This window comes from Oncorhynchus clarkii, chromosome 20 (assembly GCF_045791955.1).
Source record: "Oncorhynchus clarkii lewisi isolate Uvic-CL-2024 chromosome 20, UVic_Ocla_1.0, whole genome shotgun sequence".
Taxonomy (NCBI): Eukaryota; Metazoa; Chordata; class Actinopteri; order Salmoniformes; family Salmonidae; genus Oncorhynchus; species Oncorhynchus clarkii.
The window spans coordinates 69,017,930-69,033,851 of NC_092166.1; the positions used below are offsets into that span (position 1 = coordinate 69,017,930).

General features: G+C 43.4%; 1 protein-coding gene across 2 annotated transcripts; it reads right to left on the reverse strand.

Annotated features, from left to right (window-relative positions):
- Positions 1 to 493: 493 nt before the first annotated feature.
- On the reverse strand, positions 494 to 15,436 carry LOC139376808 (family with sequence similarity 120 member B). 2 transcript variants are annotated; one of them, XM_071119742.1, is made up of 11 exons: positions 15,348 to 15,436; positions 13,922 to 14,943; positions 13,641 to 13,821; positions 13,408 to 13,509; positions 13,113 to 13,273; positions 12,581 to 12,673; positions 7,993 to 8,199; positions 6,119 to 6,221; positions 3,871 to 4,254; positions 3,617 to 3,674; positions 494 to 3,502 (listed from the first exon to the last, which is right to left on the reverse strand). In XM_071119742.1, exons 2-11 carry the CDS (start codon positions 14,936 to 14,938, stop codon positions 3,472 to 3,474), a joined length of 2,337 nt encoding a protein of 778 aa, XP_070975843.1. In that variant the 5' UTR covers positions 14,939 to 14,943; positions 15,348 to 15,436; the 3' UTR covers positions 494 to 3,471. The 2 variants fall into 2 exon arrangements, with proteins under 2 accessions (XP_070975843.1, XP_070975844.1); XM_071119743.1 differs by having other exon boundaries at positions 13,922 to 14,940; positions 15,348 to 15,383.
- Between the last annotated feature and the right edge of the window lie 486 nt (positions 15,437 to 15,922).

Below are 15,922 nucleotides of genomic sequence, written 5' to 3' on the forward strand. Positions count from 1 at the left end.
AATACAACAAAGAGAATACCGAAAGCTATGGGCTACAGTGTTGGCGAGGGCATGATACTGTTTACTCAACATGCACAAAGGCAGACTAGCACTCACACTCACCTCAACCCACTAAATATATGCCAACATCCAGCCAGCACACTACGTGAACACTACGTGTTCTTTTTTTCTTCTCCATTGGTTTTTGACTTTGCGGAAGTCCATCCACAAATGCAGCATCAACAAATCTGGGACCGGTTCCAGACTTTTTAAAGAAAGGTGTCTATTCATTGTTCAGGCTGTAAATATCCCTGGCTATATTTGCTCACTTTGGCTCTTGACATTTGAAACTATTTTTACTATTGTAGTATTCTATAGTTGTCCTATCCCAGCAGCGCGTCATTTTTATTCGTAAACTGTGTTTTGACTCAAGTTATAGGCAGTCCTAAAGGGGCTTATTATAGAAAACAGATTGGACATTCTATAATTATCACCAACACTATAAGTAAACTTATTTGACATTTTGATTGTTTATATTTTCTAAACATACACACAAAATGTTAAATTCAAGCCACAACTAACGGGTACTTGTAATCAACACCTTGATAATGACAATCGAGAGTAGGCAACCAACTGCAGTAAAGGCCCTTTCACAGTTTTTGGCACATGCTACCATCTTCACTATCCCCCCTCCCCTCTCTTCCCACACCCAACCGCCAAAACACAAAGTCAAACTGAAAACAGCAGTGTGCAGGCTTTCATTTCTTTGGGTACAGCAGTCTCGGGGCTCTGGAACGGTTGGCTGTGCCGCCGCGCCTGCAGGCCCCACCCATTCCTCTGTTCCATAGAGGAAACAGAGATGACAGTGTGCCAAGTCCTCTGGTTCCTGTGGCAGAGACCCGCCGCTCTTGCCCTCCTGTCTCTCCCCCGGCCTGGCGCACAACAGGCGACTTGCTCCCTGTTGTGGCCATGAGGATGGGTGCGCCCTGCCCGTCACGCATTCAGCCACCACAGCCCCCACGCGGCACCTTCAGTTCTGGCCCACTTGGCCTTGACCACAACCACAGAGCCTCTGGGGCAAAGAGACTATATTTACCATTAGGGCACATGAAGCCATGCCATAATTAAATGGGTAATTGGGGACTGTGAAACTCAAAAGGGAAGATGTGTTGCTGTTGCAGCTCCTTTGCCTCTTTCTAGGCTGCTTTTTAACTTACATGCACATATATGCTTCATTTAGCATTGTGTATGGGGGCCAGATTTAAAGACCTTGGTACCAAAATTAATCTTAATCTTCCATAACTCCACATCTGAACCAGCAATCTTCAGGCTAATGGTCCTCCTCTAGGCTACCTGCTGCTACACCTTTGACATCATACTAATCGCAGCTAAAACAAATCCCTGTGGGTTACTCATGGATTCAGTCCACTGTTTTCCATAATCAGATTATATGAAAAAGGCTTGTGCAGTAGTGCTCTAACCAGCATAGTTTCCCTTCATGGTGACTTCACAGGACTTTCATTGTATTTTGTCTAAAAGCCCATCTAGCTCAGTATCATACTGAACCCTGTGACATCACCGTATCAACAACCTGGTCCTTTTCTCCTTTCTTTTTTCTGGAGAAATCGATCGGATCTCTTTCCTGCTCAGTCTATATGTTGCTCTGCCACCAAGGTCAAGACATCTGTTTATATTGCTTTGTTTTTAATTTCAGCATGTGCTTCATTTTCTGCAGATAAGAGGAAAGAGCTGTGCTTTGACCAGGCAATGTGAATTACCACTTGTAGCAGGTGTTCTCCTTGTCAGGAATAGGGAGGCCCTGCACGGTACACCATGCATGTCATCACCCAGCTCAGATAGACCCAAACACTCTCTCCCCATGGGTAGCCCCAGAGATTCTCAAGAGTGTAAGCCTAGCTCTGCTCGCTGCCTTCCGTCGGGAATGTGGCAGCATTCTAAACACTGATAAGGGCAGTGGAGCATGGCAGTTGGTTTTGATAGCATTGGATGTTGCTCTTGCTCAGGGTCTATGACTTCTTTTGAAATGTGACATTTTGAAAATGATGACAATCACATCTGCGTGAATATTCACAGTAAATTACATTGAAATGATAAAATACCCTAAGTGATACTTGATATAAATACATCAACAAAGTCAAGTCATCTCTCACCACATCTCTGAAGTGATGCTTTGGAGTTTGCTCAGATTCAGAGTAACTTGAACACTACCTCAGATCCCACTGGCCCCAGACTAACATCCTAGCAAAGGCAGAAAATGTAGGGTTAAGAAAGTAGGGACAATTGAGCCATTTAAAAAAAAATATTCAGCATCTCTATCAAGGGAAATACAGTGTTCTTTCAAACAACGATCTACATATATTTCAGGATATCGTGTATCCATGGTAATAATCAGTATTCATGTAAAAAGTACATAAATACTTGGCATGGGGTAAGTTGAGCCACAGGCCAGGGTAAAGTTAAGCCGCCTACACATTTCTGTACCAAATGAAATATTACCACTACCCTTATAAAACCATGTCTATTTCTATTTCCCAAACACAATTCAACCCAATCACAATCACTTTAAAATAATTTAAAGCATATTTTAAAACACAGGTTTAGCACCTAACAAACACTTTGTACTTGTTAAAACACTTTTAACATAGGCCTTGTTGTTATCTCATATCCCAGCGATAATGCCTTGCATTACGCCAGGGAAGAAAATACTTCAATTTGCTCAACTGGCCATTGCCTCAACCATTGGCTCAATTTACCCCAAGGCAAACATTTGGACTATATTAGCCCACACAGCTACAAGGATGCACTTTTATGCTAGGTTTAGGACCTCATATTGAAGCTTATACAGACCTCAACTGACATATGGAACAATCTTAAAAGTATCTAGTTAGAATTTTCATGATGCTTGTACCTAAACCTAACACATTAAATAAATTTGACTTGGTGAAAATATTTTTGGAGGACCCAACTTGCTTACCACTTTTCCCATGTGGTTTCTTCCCTCACAGACATTAAATGACCTCTTCCTAAACATTTGGTCAAAATGACAAATTTTGTGTCTGGTTTCCTAGAAACAAGGGCGGCTCAACTTACCCCACTCTCACCTATCCCTTCTTATTTTGGTATGTCAATGCTTACTTTGGGATTTCAGATGCTAAACCAAGTGAAATGTAACTGCTCCCTCAGGTCCTCTTTCACCTCAGGTCCTCTTTCACCTACTAAGCCCTTTCTCCTCTCCTTGTGATGCACATCCTCTCCTATTGCAACCAATATCTCATACAGTTACATGACCTACATTTCTCCAAGCCAATCCAACTGATAGTGAGGTTATGGTAACACAAACTGTGTTCACAAAGTTCAACACAAGTCAGTCTAATATCAGACACATCCACTGAGTGTGTTGGGCTGTGCTGCTCTTAACAGGGCAATTCTGTAAGATTGTCCCAGCAAGGCATGTCCACTCAACACTGACAGTTAAGGGAAATCAGGATGGGGGTTCTGCCACCTACAGTAAAAACAGAGGGGCAAGACAAATCAGAATAAAAATAAATCTCAAGGCAATGCAGAATGAATGGATGCAGCTTGCTCATGCAACAGTATAATAAACGCAGACACTCACCTAGGTGCCAGGTGGTATCTCCTCCTGTTTGGATGTGTTGATCTTGGTCTGTTATGTTCTGTGAAAACTATAAAATATTATTAATTATGAATGATATATGATTATGAATAAAATCAAGTTATTTTTTTTATTTTTTTTAAACATTATGTTTTAGTTAGCTGGTTGAAAGTCATTGGCTGGTTGGAATAAACCTCAATGGCACTACGCCCTGGCCCAGGCAGCAACCTGCAGCTAGTGGCCTGTCTGTAGCCTACCATGTGCCTGTGCTCTAGGACCTCTGCTCTGGGATCTGTCTTGTTGAGAGGGAAAATGCTGTCCTGATGGGGATCTGGTCTGGGGTGTGTAGTGTTGAGGAGAGGGACCATGCTGTCCTGCTGGGGATCTGGTCTGGGGTGTGTAGTGTTGAGGAGAGGGACCATGCTGTCCTGCTGGGGATCTGGTCTGGTGTCTGTAGTGTTGAGGAGAGGGACCATGCTGTCCTGATGGGGATCTGGTCTGGGGTCTGTAGCGTTGAGGAGAGGGACCATGCTGTCCTGATGGGGATCTGGTCTGGGGTCTGTAGCGTTGAGGAGAGGGACCATGCTGTCCCGATGGGGCTCCTCTTTCCCTCCACTGCTCGCTGTGATCCACATGCTTCCCTGAGGAAAACACCACACAAAATATTTAAATGCTCTTTTAATTATGAGTTTGAGTCTTGGTATAAATATTTCGCCGTGGAGACGAAACATTAAGAATCACTCCAAACACAAACCATACAATTCTGTGCTCGCAAAGCGCCACCACCATCTCCCCACAACCCTTGGGTAATGATTACTGGTTGAGTCTAAGACATAAATTGAAGACATACCTTTGTGTACACTGAATAAAAGGAGTAAAACACTTTTTTTACAGCATATGGGATCTATAAACTCAGGACAATACTTGTATGAAAGACAGAGACTTAAAGTGAACATTGGCAAGGAGACAATTATAAAAAAAAAAATGTTTAAAGCCCATTCTTAAACATCAGCCTCACACACACACACACACACACACACAGGCAGACACACACACGCACGGTCGTGGTAGCTGTTTTTGTCTTGTTTTTACTTAGCCACTCTAATGATTAGAGGGGCCTCATTATGTTATTAGGGTCAGAATGTTTGTTTCACCTCAGAGGAACTCAATACTCTGGGAGCATAACAATGTTTTACTGAAAACCATTGTAGGGCTTATTGTAGGGCGGTGACGATACCAATATCTCAATATTTTTTCCATGGCAGAAATGAAAACACGAAGCAGACAAAACTCTTTGTTCCGTTTAAAAACCTGCTGTGTGTCAAATATTGTGTGCTATAGCTAGGAAAATAAATACATGTGACTGGATGACAACATAACGATGTCTGTTTCCAACATTAGGCCTGTTTTCCTAAATAATTTAAATCCGCTTCGTGTTTTGTTTCCTTGCTACGATCCTAAGGAGTATCAACATACTGCTATCGTCCTGGCCCTACTAAGCCTGACAGTTTTGGACAAGTTCCCATTCCCATCTATACTTCAACACTTATTTTGAGTTGTTAGATTTTGTTTACAGAACTAGTCGCTTATTCCAAACTTAAGCCCCCTTTCCACAGTCAATATCTCATAGTATTTGTGGCCCACAGAAATAGGGTATCATACATGAATTCAAATACTGTGTTTGGACAAAGAGCAGACATTACAAATCAAATCATAGCAGCCCAAGCAAAAGCAACCAAAGCTAAACAAAATGTAGTTCATATTTCACGTGTTGTTCAATGTCAAGAGAACAAACAGATGGAGAACATTTTTCCGTCCGGGTTCTTTTAATCTCCAAAAAGAACCACAGTACGCTGGATGCCAGATGAGCAGTGGGGGTTGAGGACTTTGTAACAGTCCTGGGATGTTATAATTTGGTTGTCTTGTTATGTTACCTAATATAGATCACATGCTATAAAAAGAAACCCAGAATTATTCTTGTTATGACAAAGCATCTTGAGGAGCCAAAATGATCTTCCACTGGAACTTTGCCAATGGACTGAGGCCCAGATGGATCTTATTATAGACTGTAGAGACTACTGGGTATTGTTCCCCCACAAGGGGCACCAACAGTCCTACATGGTAGAGTACACATTCTCTCAACTAGAATTCTTTCCTTTTACTCAGAACATATGGATAATAATGATAGGCTGACTCTCCGAGCGTGGCAAAGAGTAGCAATGTCTTTGCCTCAGTAATCAACCAACATTGCAGCATAACTTTGAGGAGGATCCATGTTGTCATGGATTTTTTTTAGTAAATAGTATAAGCATATACAAATGTTTTGTAGATAAAGTATATTGAACAGTGATTACCCACTAACTGGGCAGAATGATTAATAGGACATTATTAGCACGAATGGACTGTATTTATGTAAATATGTGTGCATTGTTCACCGACACTCGAACGACACACCGACACTCGAACCTCAACATGTTTCATTATTAAAATGAATGGGTCTCTCACCGGGATGTGTTATCCGTGGTCTGGACTGGATGGTCTGGCCACGCCTGCTGCAGATTCCCAGGACCAGCTCTCTCAGAAAACGGAACAGGGACACCCAGGATGCCTAAACAAGATGAGCCAAGTTCAGTAAGAAAAGCACTTCCCCGCTGAGTGTACATACAAGGTAGGGTTTCCCCTACATGATTTTGACTTCTATTGGTTTCAAAGACAACTTTGGAGCCACAATGTCTGGAAGTTGCTGTTGGGGCCTCATCTGAGGATAGTCACCACAGACATAGTAGCTAATAGCTATAAGTCAAACCTACCACCAGTTATGGTAGCTCATATCTACACTAAACAAAAATATAAAACGCAACATGTAAAGTGTTGGTCCCATGTTTTATGAGCTGAAAGAACATATCCCAGAAATGTTCCATAAAGCTTATTTCTCAAATTTTGTGCACAAATTTGTTTATATCCATTAGTGAGCATTTCTCCTTTGCCAAGATAATCCATCCACCTGACAGGTGTGGCATACCAAGAAGCTGATCAAACAGCATGATCATTACACAGGTGCACCTTGTGCTGGGGACAATAAAAGGTCACTGTAAAATGTGCACAACAATGCCACAGATGTCTCAAGTTTTGAGGGAGCGTGCAATTGGCATACTGAATGCAGGAATGTCCACCAGAGCTGTTTCCAGTTAATTTAATGTTAATTTCTCTACCATAATCTGCCTCCAACGTTGTTTTAGAGAATTTGGCAGTATGTCCAACTGTCCTCACAACCGCAGACCACATGTAACCACGCCAACCCAGGCCCTCCACATCTGGCTTCTTTACCTGCAGGATCGTCTGAGACCAGCCACCTGGACAGCTGATGAAACTCTTGGTTTGCACAAACAAAGAATTTATGCACAAACTGTCAGAAACCGTCTCTGGGAAGCTCATCTGCGTGCTCGTGGTCCTCACCAGGGTATTGACCTGAGCGCAGTTTGGAGTCGTAACCGACTTCAGTGGGCAAATGCTCACCTTCGATGGCCAAGTGTGCGCCTCACAGAAGAATCCTGGTTTCAACTGTACCAGGCAGATAGCGTGTATGGTGTCATTTGGGTGAGCGGTTTGCCAACATGTCAACATTGTGAACCGAGTGTCCCATGGTGGCGGTGGGGTTATGGTATGGGCAAGCATAAGTTACAGACCACGAACACAATTCCATTTTATCTATGTCAATTTGAATGCACAGAGATACCGTGACAAGCTCCTGAGGCCCATTGTCGTGCCATTCATCCGCAGCCATCACCTCGTGTTTCAGCATTATAATGCACGGTCCCATGTCACAAGGATCTGTACACAATTCCTAGAAGCTGAAAATGTCCCAGTTCTTCTATGGCCTGCATACTCATTCAAACATGTCACCTATTGAGCATGTTTGGGACGCTCTGGATGGACGTGTACGACAGCATGTTCCAGTTCCTGACAATATCCAGCAACTTCGCACAGCCATTGAAGTGGAGTGGGACAACATTCCACAGGCCACAATCAACAGCCTGATCAACTCTATGGTCACACCAGATACTGACTGGTTTTCTGATTCACACTCCTATCTTAATTTTAAGGTATCTGTGAGCAACAGATGCATATCTGTAATCCCAGTCATGTGAAATCCATATATTAGGGCCTAATGAATTTATTTAAATAGACCGATTTCCTTATATGAACTGTAACTCATTAAAATCTTTGAAATTGTTGCATGTTACATTTATATTATGGTTCAGTGTATAATCAAACCTACCACCACTGTTACAGTAGCTTATAGCTATAATTATTCCTACCGCAGTTACAGTAGCTAATATCTATAATCAATCCTACTACCACTGTGTACACTGACTCACATTGCCCTCCAGCAGCTCCTCCTGTGGCCTCCCTGAGTGAGCCAGCAGGTACTTTGAGTGGAAGAGCAGGCCGTCAAAGGTGTTCCAGGGCATCAGCTGTTCCATGGGGAAGGGGCATCCGCAAGCACTGTTGGCGGCCACCAGGTGGGTCAGCCCTCGGACAAACAGAGAGCCCAGCTGAACCGCCCGGGGCTCCACATGAGAGACCTGCAGAGCAGATAGAAATAGAATCAATAGAGCTCACATGATTCTCTATTCTACATGACAGAAAACCATATATGTTCTACACCATATGTTTATATGGGAGTGTTCTGTAATGTATCGTCCTAACTGTATGGCATGAAGACAATAGAAGAGTATGCTATAGCACATACATTATGGAGCCAGACAAGTTACAGTAAATAAACTCTGCCCCAGAGAGTTGATCTACACAGAGAGAGGAGAGGCACGGGTAGCAGCATGACAAGAGCAGTAGCTAGCTAGCCAACAGGCAGATGTTCCCTGTACAATTCCCTACATATTAAGTAGGACAGGAACGCTAAAATGTTTAATTTGGCTCTGTACTCCAGCATTTTGGATTTGTGATAAAATGTTTTATATGAGGTGACAGTACCTTTTATTTGAGGGTATTTTCATACATATCTGTTTTACTGTTTAGACATGAAAGCACTTTATGTATCTAGTCCCCCCATTTGAAGATATCATAAGTATTTGGACAAATGCAATTATAGTATATTCAATTTAGTCAAAAGTTTAGTATTTTGTCCCATATTCCTAGCACACAATGACTTTCATCAAGCTTGTGACTCCACAAACTTGTTGGATGCATTTGCAGTTTGTTTTGGTTGTGTTTCAGATTATGTTGTGCCCAGTAGAAATGAATAGTAAATAATGTAGCCACACAAGGATGTCTTTTTGGAGTCACTTTTATTGTAAATAATAATAGAATATGTTTCTGAACACTTCTACATGTATGTGGATACTACCATGATTGCGGATAATTATTAATTAATCTTGAATAATGAATTGTGACAGAGGCCTAAATAGCATACCCCCCAGAAAATGCTAACAACCCCTGTTTAGGTAATGGTGAGAGGTTAGCATGTTTTGGGGGCATGATCTTTGTGCATCTGCAATTTTACATAAAGTGCTCTAACTTCTAAATGGTAAACCAGATATTAAAATACCCTCAAATAAAAACTGACATTCTGTATTGTCACCTCATATGAAACATTTGATCTCAAATCCTAAATGCTGGAGTAGAGACAAATTAAGTTTCACTGTCCAAATAAATACGTAGGGGAGTGTATTTACCCTCAGGTCTCACCTGGTCCCTCCCATATGAGATAAGAGGGCTGATTAGGCCCTGCCAAACATATCAGCCCAGAGACCTGCCTGCCGCCTGCTCCCCATCCAAACACATCATCCCAGAAACCTGCCTGCCGCCTGCTCCCCATTCAAACACATCAGCCCAGAAACCTGCCTGCCGCCTGCTCCCCATTCAAACACATCAGCCCAGAAACCTGCCTGCCGCCTGCTCCCCATTCAAACACATCAGCCCAGAAACCTGCCTGCCGCCTGCTCCCCATTCAAACACATCAGCCCAGAAACCTGCCTGCCGCCTGCTCCCCATTCAAACACATCAGCCCAGAGACATGCCTGCCGCCTGCTCCCCATTCAAACACATCAGCCCAGAAACCTTCCTGCCGCCTGCTCCCCATTCAAACACATCAGCCCAGAGACATGCCTGCCGCCTGCTCCCCATTCAAACACATCAGCCCAGAAACCTGCCTGCCGCCTGCTCCCCATTCAAACACAGCTTCAGCTAAAGCAAACTAAGAGAGATCAAGCTAAAAAGGATGCAGTCAGCAGCCTGTGCCTTCCAGGCACACTGCCCCTAAACAAAGCACTCATCCCATATCTAAACACACATACAGGCAAGCAAGGGAAGCTACTACTTTGGGGCTTGTTTAAAACAGAGTATAGGCCTAAACTGGCCAATTTGACACGTAGTAATTTGACAATGTGTGGCTACACTTTTCCTGTTCATTGGTTGAAAGTGGCAGTTAAGTAGGAAACACATACTTGTGTGTGGGATCCCTGGCCAATTAGAAAACCAGTTACAATTTTCCTTGAACATTTCTAAACTTAGTCAAACCTCCTTTCCAAAATGTTGTGTTTTTTTCTCTAAATGCTGAAGTAAGAATACTAATCTCCAGCCATGGATCCACCCTCAGTGAAGAGGGTAAAAGTTGGGAAGAACCATGTCTTTTAAGTAGATGGGTGCAGCTGTCCTCACAGCAACTTCCCCAAAGCATAAACATTCAAATCTCTTCCAACCAGACGCCTGAGACAGCCAACACTCCTGGGGGCACCCCTCTGTGTTCAGGACAACCGTCTCCTGTCCATTACACAAGAGAGGATCTTACCAGTGTATATTTGAAACAGCACCGCACATCCCATTCTGCTGTACAAACTTAGATGAACAAGTGTCTCATGACCAGGGTTACACAATTCTGGGAACTTTCAATAAGTTCCCTGGTTCTCCCAAAATCCCGGTTGGAGGATTCCCAGAATACAGAGGGAATAAGCAGGAAATCTGGAATCCTCCAACCAGGATTTCTGGAAAACCAAGGAATTTATTGAATTTCTGGAATTTCACAACCCTACTCATGACTAGTAGAAACTAGGAATTGTCTAATTTGGAGCCCTTGCTGTTGAATAAAAGGGTTTATTGGTGTGAGTGTGGATGAGGGCTGAATGCTGGCTCCCAGCAGCTCCCTAATGCAGTGGCATCCCCTGATCCCCAGCCCTAGGCTGAATGGACATTCCCCCAGTATGAGAAAGCACTGCAGGGGGAGAGAGATTAGAGAGAGAGGAGAGAGATAGAGACTCTCCAGGGGTATCAGGCTGCTCCTGGAAAGTCTCCTGCCATCTGTCTCCCCCTCCTCCTCTCACTGACCCTCCCCACCCCTGGCCTTCTGAGATTTCAGGCAGATGTGACATACTTCCCGATGGGATGCAACAATGGTGTGGGGCAACAGGTGCGCGTGGAGCCCTGGAGTAGGAAAGGCAGACAAGCTTACACACACTCTGATCTGTTCAGCAGCAGGCGGTCCCCACCACGCCCGGCGCATTTGCCTCTCTCGCTCCCTCCTCCAGTCCACCCATTCAACACCTGCTAATGTGCACTTACTAAATAGAAATCTCCCCAACACAAACAATCACCCCATATAGTCTGGGATCTAGTGTTACACAAGCTGGAGTTTACTGAAGCTGTTATATAAACAAACACACAAAATCCTTACAATGTTCAATGATCACAAGAGAAAGAATGGAGAGTTACACATGATAGTGTGCACAGTGAGTCGATTTCTATTAATATCAGAGTAACAGTAACAATCCTGATTTGACAAGAACAGTGAAACTGACTGATACTAGCTTTAAGGAGGACGCTATGGAGGCACTGTAAATCAGGAGGTGGCTTCCTGAATGTCTCCCACTAAGCTTTAATTTGTCATTGCTATCATCCATTATCTCTACTGTAAGTAGCCACTATCAACCCGGGCCCAGGAAAACCACCGCCCGCTCTGGGCAGCTGGGGCAGAAATAGCAGGCATAGTAAGGTTTAAATTAGGGTGGGGAGCTGCAAATAGCTGCTGTGGTCAGTGTCAGGGACAGCTTGGAGTCCGTCGCCAAAGCATCGCTCTCAGGTTCAGGCCACAATTAGAGCAGTTTGGGCAGGAATGTCGCAATGCAACCCAAAATTACACCCCCACCCCCAGCAGTTTCTCCTGCTGCATCTTCTTGCATATTGAGAGAGTCAACCGAGTTTCTTCTGTAGGACTTGCTGTATCGTGGAAAAACTGCTTTTTGACTATCCAATTCTCCCAGCCTCATTCTCTTGTTGTTGTCTTGGGTGTGGTTAGGGATGTATTTGTTTGAATGTGTCTACACAGTTGTCATATAAGTGAGTGAATAATGCCTGCCGGTGTGGAGACAGACATTCACAAGACTTAGGGTGGGCCAAATAAAATCAGTGCACCCAACCCTATTGTCTCTCAGTCTGTTGTCAGTAATTTGCTATAAGCCAATCATCCTCCATCCGACCTTCAACACACACTCGGAGGCCTTTGTCAGGCCATTATCTTAAGTGGTTGTTTATTTGCAACCACCTCAATGACTGGGTAGGAGCCATATGATCATGGGCTATACACTATACACTCTCCAACCTAATTAGCAGGTTGTCCTCACATGCAAAATTAGAAGACTTGGATGAGTAGTATAAAGATGCAGAGCATATACTGGAAAGACTTCTATGCCTTCCAACTTTCTTCAGTTTTTTGAAAATAGAGGGGTCCCACTTTTAAAAAAACAACTTTAAAAGTTAAATGAAGTCTTCACAAACTCTGAATAAGGCCTACATAGATGCTACACAAATCATTTATAAGCAAATGTATAACTATATAAGTAACAGGTCTTTATATCTGACACTTTCAGAAATGTCACAACCCTTTTATGAAGCATCTATAAAGACCTTAAATGGTTTGTATGAAACAGCCAGAGGACACTAGCGTATCTCACTCACCCTTGTGTGAAGCAGTTCTGTGTAGGATTTGTACCTGACACAGATAGCTTGGCTGAGATATGCATCTATGTCTTCCAAGGAGAGGTGGCCCACCTAAAAACAAGCATGAGAAGTTTTCTAGTCTGAGGGTAATGGAAACACAGTCTTGTATACAAAACAAACATCCAAGAATGAGAAATCACTGAGAAAACATGAAAAGGGCATTATGCATAGAGCACCCTAAGTGCAGCAGTAGACATAACTATTGTTCCTTATCAGATGCTGATAGCTTCATTGTCTAGAGAGAACCACAGAGAAAAAGTTTAAATTAGAGCATCGGGGGGGTAAATTATCTATGTGATAATGTCAGTCCTCTTTTCATAACAAAGTCCAATAATATGAGCATGAGCAACGACAACATTGTAAAACCCCAGAGGGGAGACTGGTTCATGTAGACTAACACTCTACTGAGACAAGAGACTGAAGTACAGGCGTTTGTAAAGGCAGACGAAGAAAAAAAACACTTCACACTAAAACATAGTATTTCCCCCACCTGCATGGCAATGTAGGTCACAAGGCACAGCACAGCCATCAAAGAGCCATCCAGACGATCATGCTCCACTGAGAATTCATCCAACTCAAATATAGCCAAGAAGGTGGAGATGCGGAGGCATTTTGTTTCGGAGTCCTTCCCAAACCATAAACGCTTCAAATCTGGTTTTCCAACATGGCAAGGAAAATATTATTTCAAAGTGAGATAAATCTATCTACAGCACTTTGCATCAATATGCAATCAACTTCTTATTCCACATGAGTGGTTAAATTAATGTTAAGAATTCACAACATACCAGAGTGGTTCAGGGGCAAGGGAGAGACTACTTTGGGGTCCTTTAGTGGGTTTCCAGGAAAAACAAACCATTCCCTCACAGTTGGGGCCCGTCCACTACTGTCTGAGAAAAGATGCATGATAAATGGCAACCTGCTTCATTGAGTTGGTGCCTGGTAGTAAAACAGACAACAAATAAGAATGCAATGTTGTAATATCCATGTAATATTGTAATAACCACGTAATATACAATACCTGGATTTGTGGGTAACAGAATGCCGTAGATGCGTTCTCTGCAAGATTGATACACAATTGCCTGTGGAGTGAGCTCAGCATCCTCCCTGTCTTCAAGTGTATTACTGCATTCCACCACACCATCATACAGTACATTGTATACCATAAAACACTCTGCTCGCATGTGCTTTTCTTTGGCTGCCTGTAAAACAGGACTCAAAACTATCATCATATTGTTTGGGCTTTTTATGTTATCTCTTTAAAACTGCAACAATGTATGTCTGCTTCTTATATTGAATTACCTGGAGGATGTCAGGACTCAAGTAGCTCTTCATCAGACACACAGGGCTACGAGGAGAGGTATCACTAATGTCCCATAGCGGCTGTTGACCAGGAAGTAGATAGTACTGTACTCCTTTCTCCAGAACCTCTCTATCTGTTAGAGGCAGACAGCTAACACCATGGGCTCCCTCTCTGGACAGCTTGTTGCTACTGATGAAATCTGCTACAGCATAAATCTTCTCCCCTTGAGGTGGAGACTGTGGATATTTCCTCCTGTAAGCTGCCAAGGCATCGCTACGCAGCCGCTGCATCCGCTGCTCTGGCACCACGTCATTACCAAGGAGACACGCGAGCAGAGGGAGCTCACTCTTCTGCAGTTGGAGGGCGTGGCACAATTTGTCTGTGGAAAACAGCACGGTGGTCATGGTGTCTAGCCTTAGCTGAGCCACAGACAGATAGGGGACTGAGTCATAGATGATGAAGTCTGTGTCCTGCCCCAGGATGCCCATACAGTTGTGACGGAGGGCAAAGCTGGCGATCTCATAGTCGGCCTCGCGAACAGAGCACCAGGTCTCCTGGCCCAGAGACTTGAGGGCAAATCGAGAGAAGGTGGCCAGCCCTGAGGGGAGGCAGAACAGCTCCCGGCCAGGCTGTTGACCATGATACTTTAAATAGTGGAACACCCTGGCAACCTCCTCGTTGACCTTCAGTCGCCGATTAATCCACTCCGCCCGTTTTTCTTCTTCCACTACCCCGTCGAAGAAAAACACAAGTCGGATACCTGCAGTCATGAATGCACCCACAAACTCCTTCAGGCAATGCATATACTCTTTCCACTGACCACCATACACCCAAGCTTGACAACTGTACCAGTGCCTCAGACAGGCCATGCCATCCACCACCAGTGTAGGAAGAGGGGTGCTACTGCCCTGTTGGTGACTGTTGACATGCTGCCTTGCCATCTCCCTGAAGTCCACCATCACACAGGTTTCGGGACAACATTTCTCCATAAAATACTGCAAGCCTTTTACACCCATTACTGCTACAAAGACAAACAAATTAGATAAATACGTTTTAAATAGTGTGCTGAGCTATTCTGAAAGGAGCAATATTTTACACAAGCTCATACCAGTCAATGTATATCATTCAAGTGAATTAATGACTGACTAAATGGGTAATGCTCACAGAATATTCAGGGAAATAATTTTTACAACAATTTAAACAGTTTCAAAGGTGCACGCTCACTTTGCGCGCGCTTAGTTGTGCCTCCCTGTCCATGCATTTCAGTCTGCAGGACTTGCATGTAACAGTAGCTACCTAGCTAGCTAAACAACCCCTGGGCCTGGCAAGCAACTATGGGTTTGGACTGTATTCAATGTATTGCAGTCTGCATAACTGTGTGTACGTGATGCACCAAATAGCCAACCTTAATGTGGTCTTACTTACTTCAGCGTTAAGATAACGTAGCAGCATGTGTGCTAGCTCGTCTTCAGCAGAGAGGACCACTTCCTGTTTTGAACTGGACGCGGAGTTGCGTCAGCACGTAAGAGCCAAAAACACACGTGCGCGCAGGGATACCTTTTGTTGAACTTTTACACTGTTTATTTTGTTTTTTTGTTTTTATATTTTATTTATTTAACCTTTATTTAACTAGGCTAGTCAGTTAATAACACATTCTTATTTACAATGACGTCCTACATCGGACAACGCTGGGCCAATTGAGCGCCGCCCTATGGGACTCTCAATCACGGTCGGTCGTGATACAACCTGGATGAAGACTGTAACGTTCTGCAACAAGGTAACTCGAGTCTGCAACATTTGTTTCGGTTTTTGAAACATCACCAGAGTATCCGTTAGGGACCTTGCTACATAAAGCTTTAACCTATTTAATAAGAAGTAGGCTTAGGTTATGATTCAGGCCTAGCTTAAATGTTGTCCCTCTTCATACCCTAATAATTGTTTAACCTTTTGAAATAAAGTTGAGGAAAGCGTTTAATCAATAATTAAGTTGGTTAACTAGA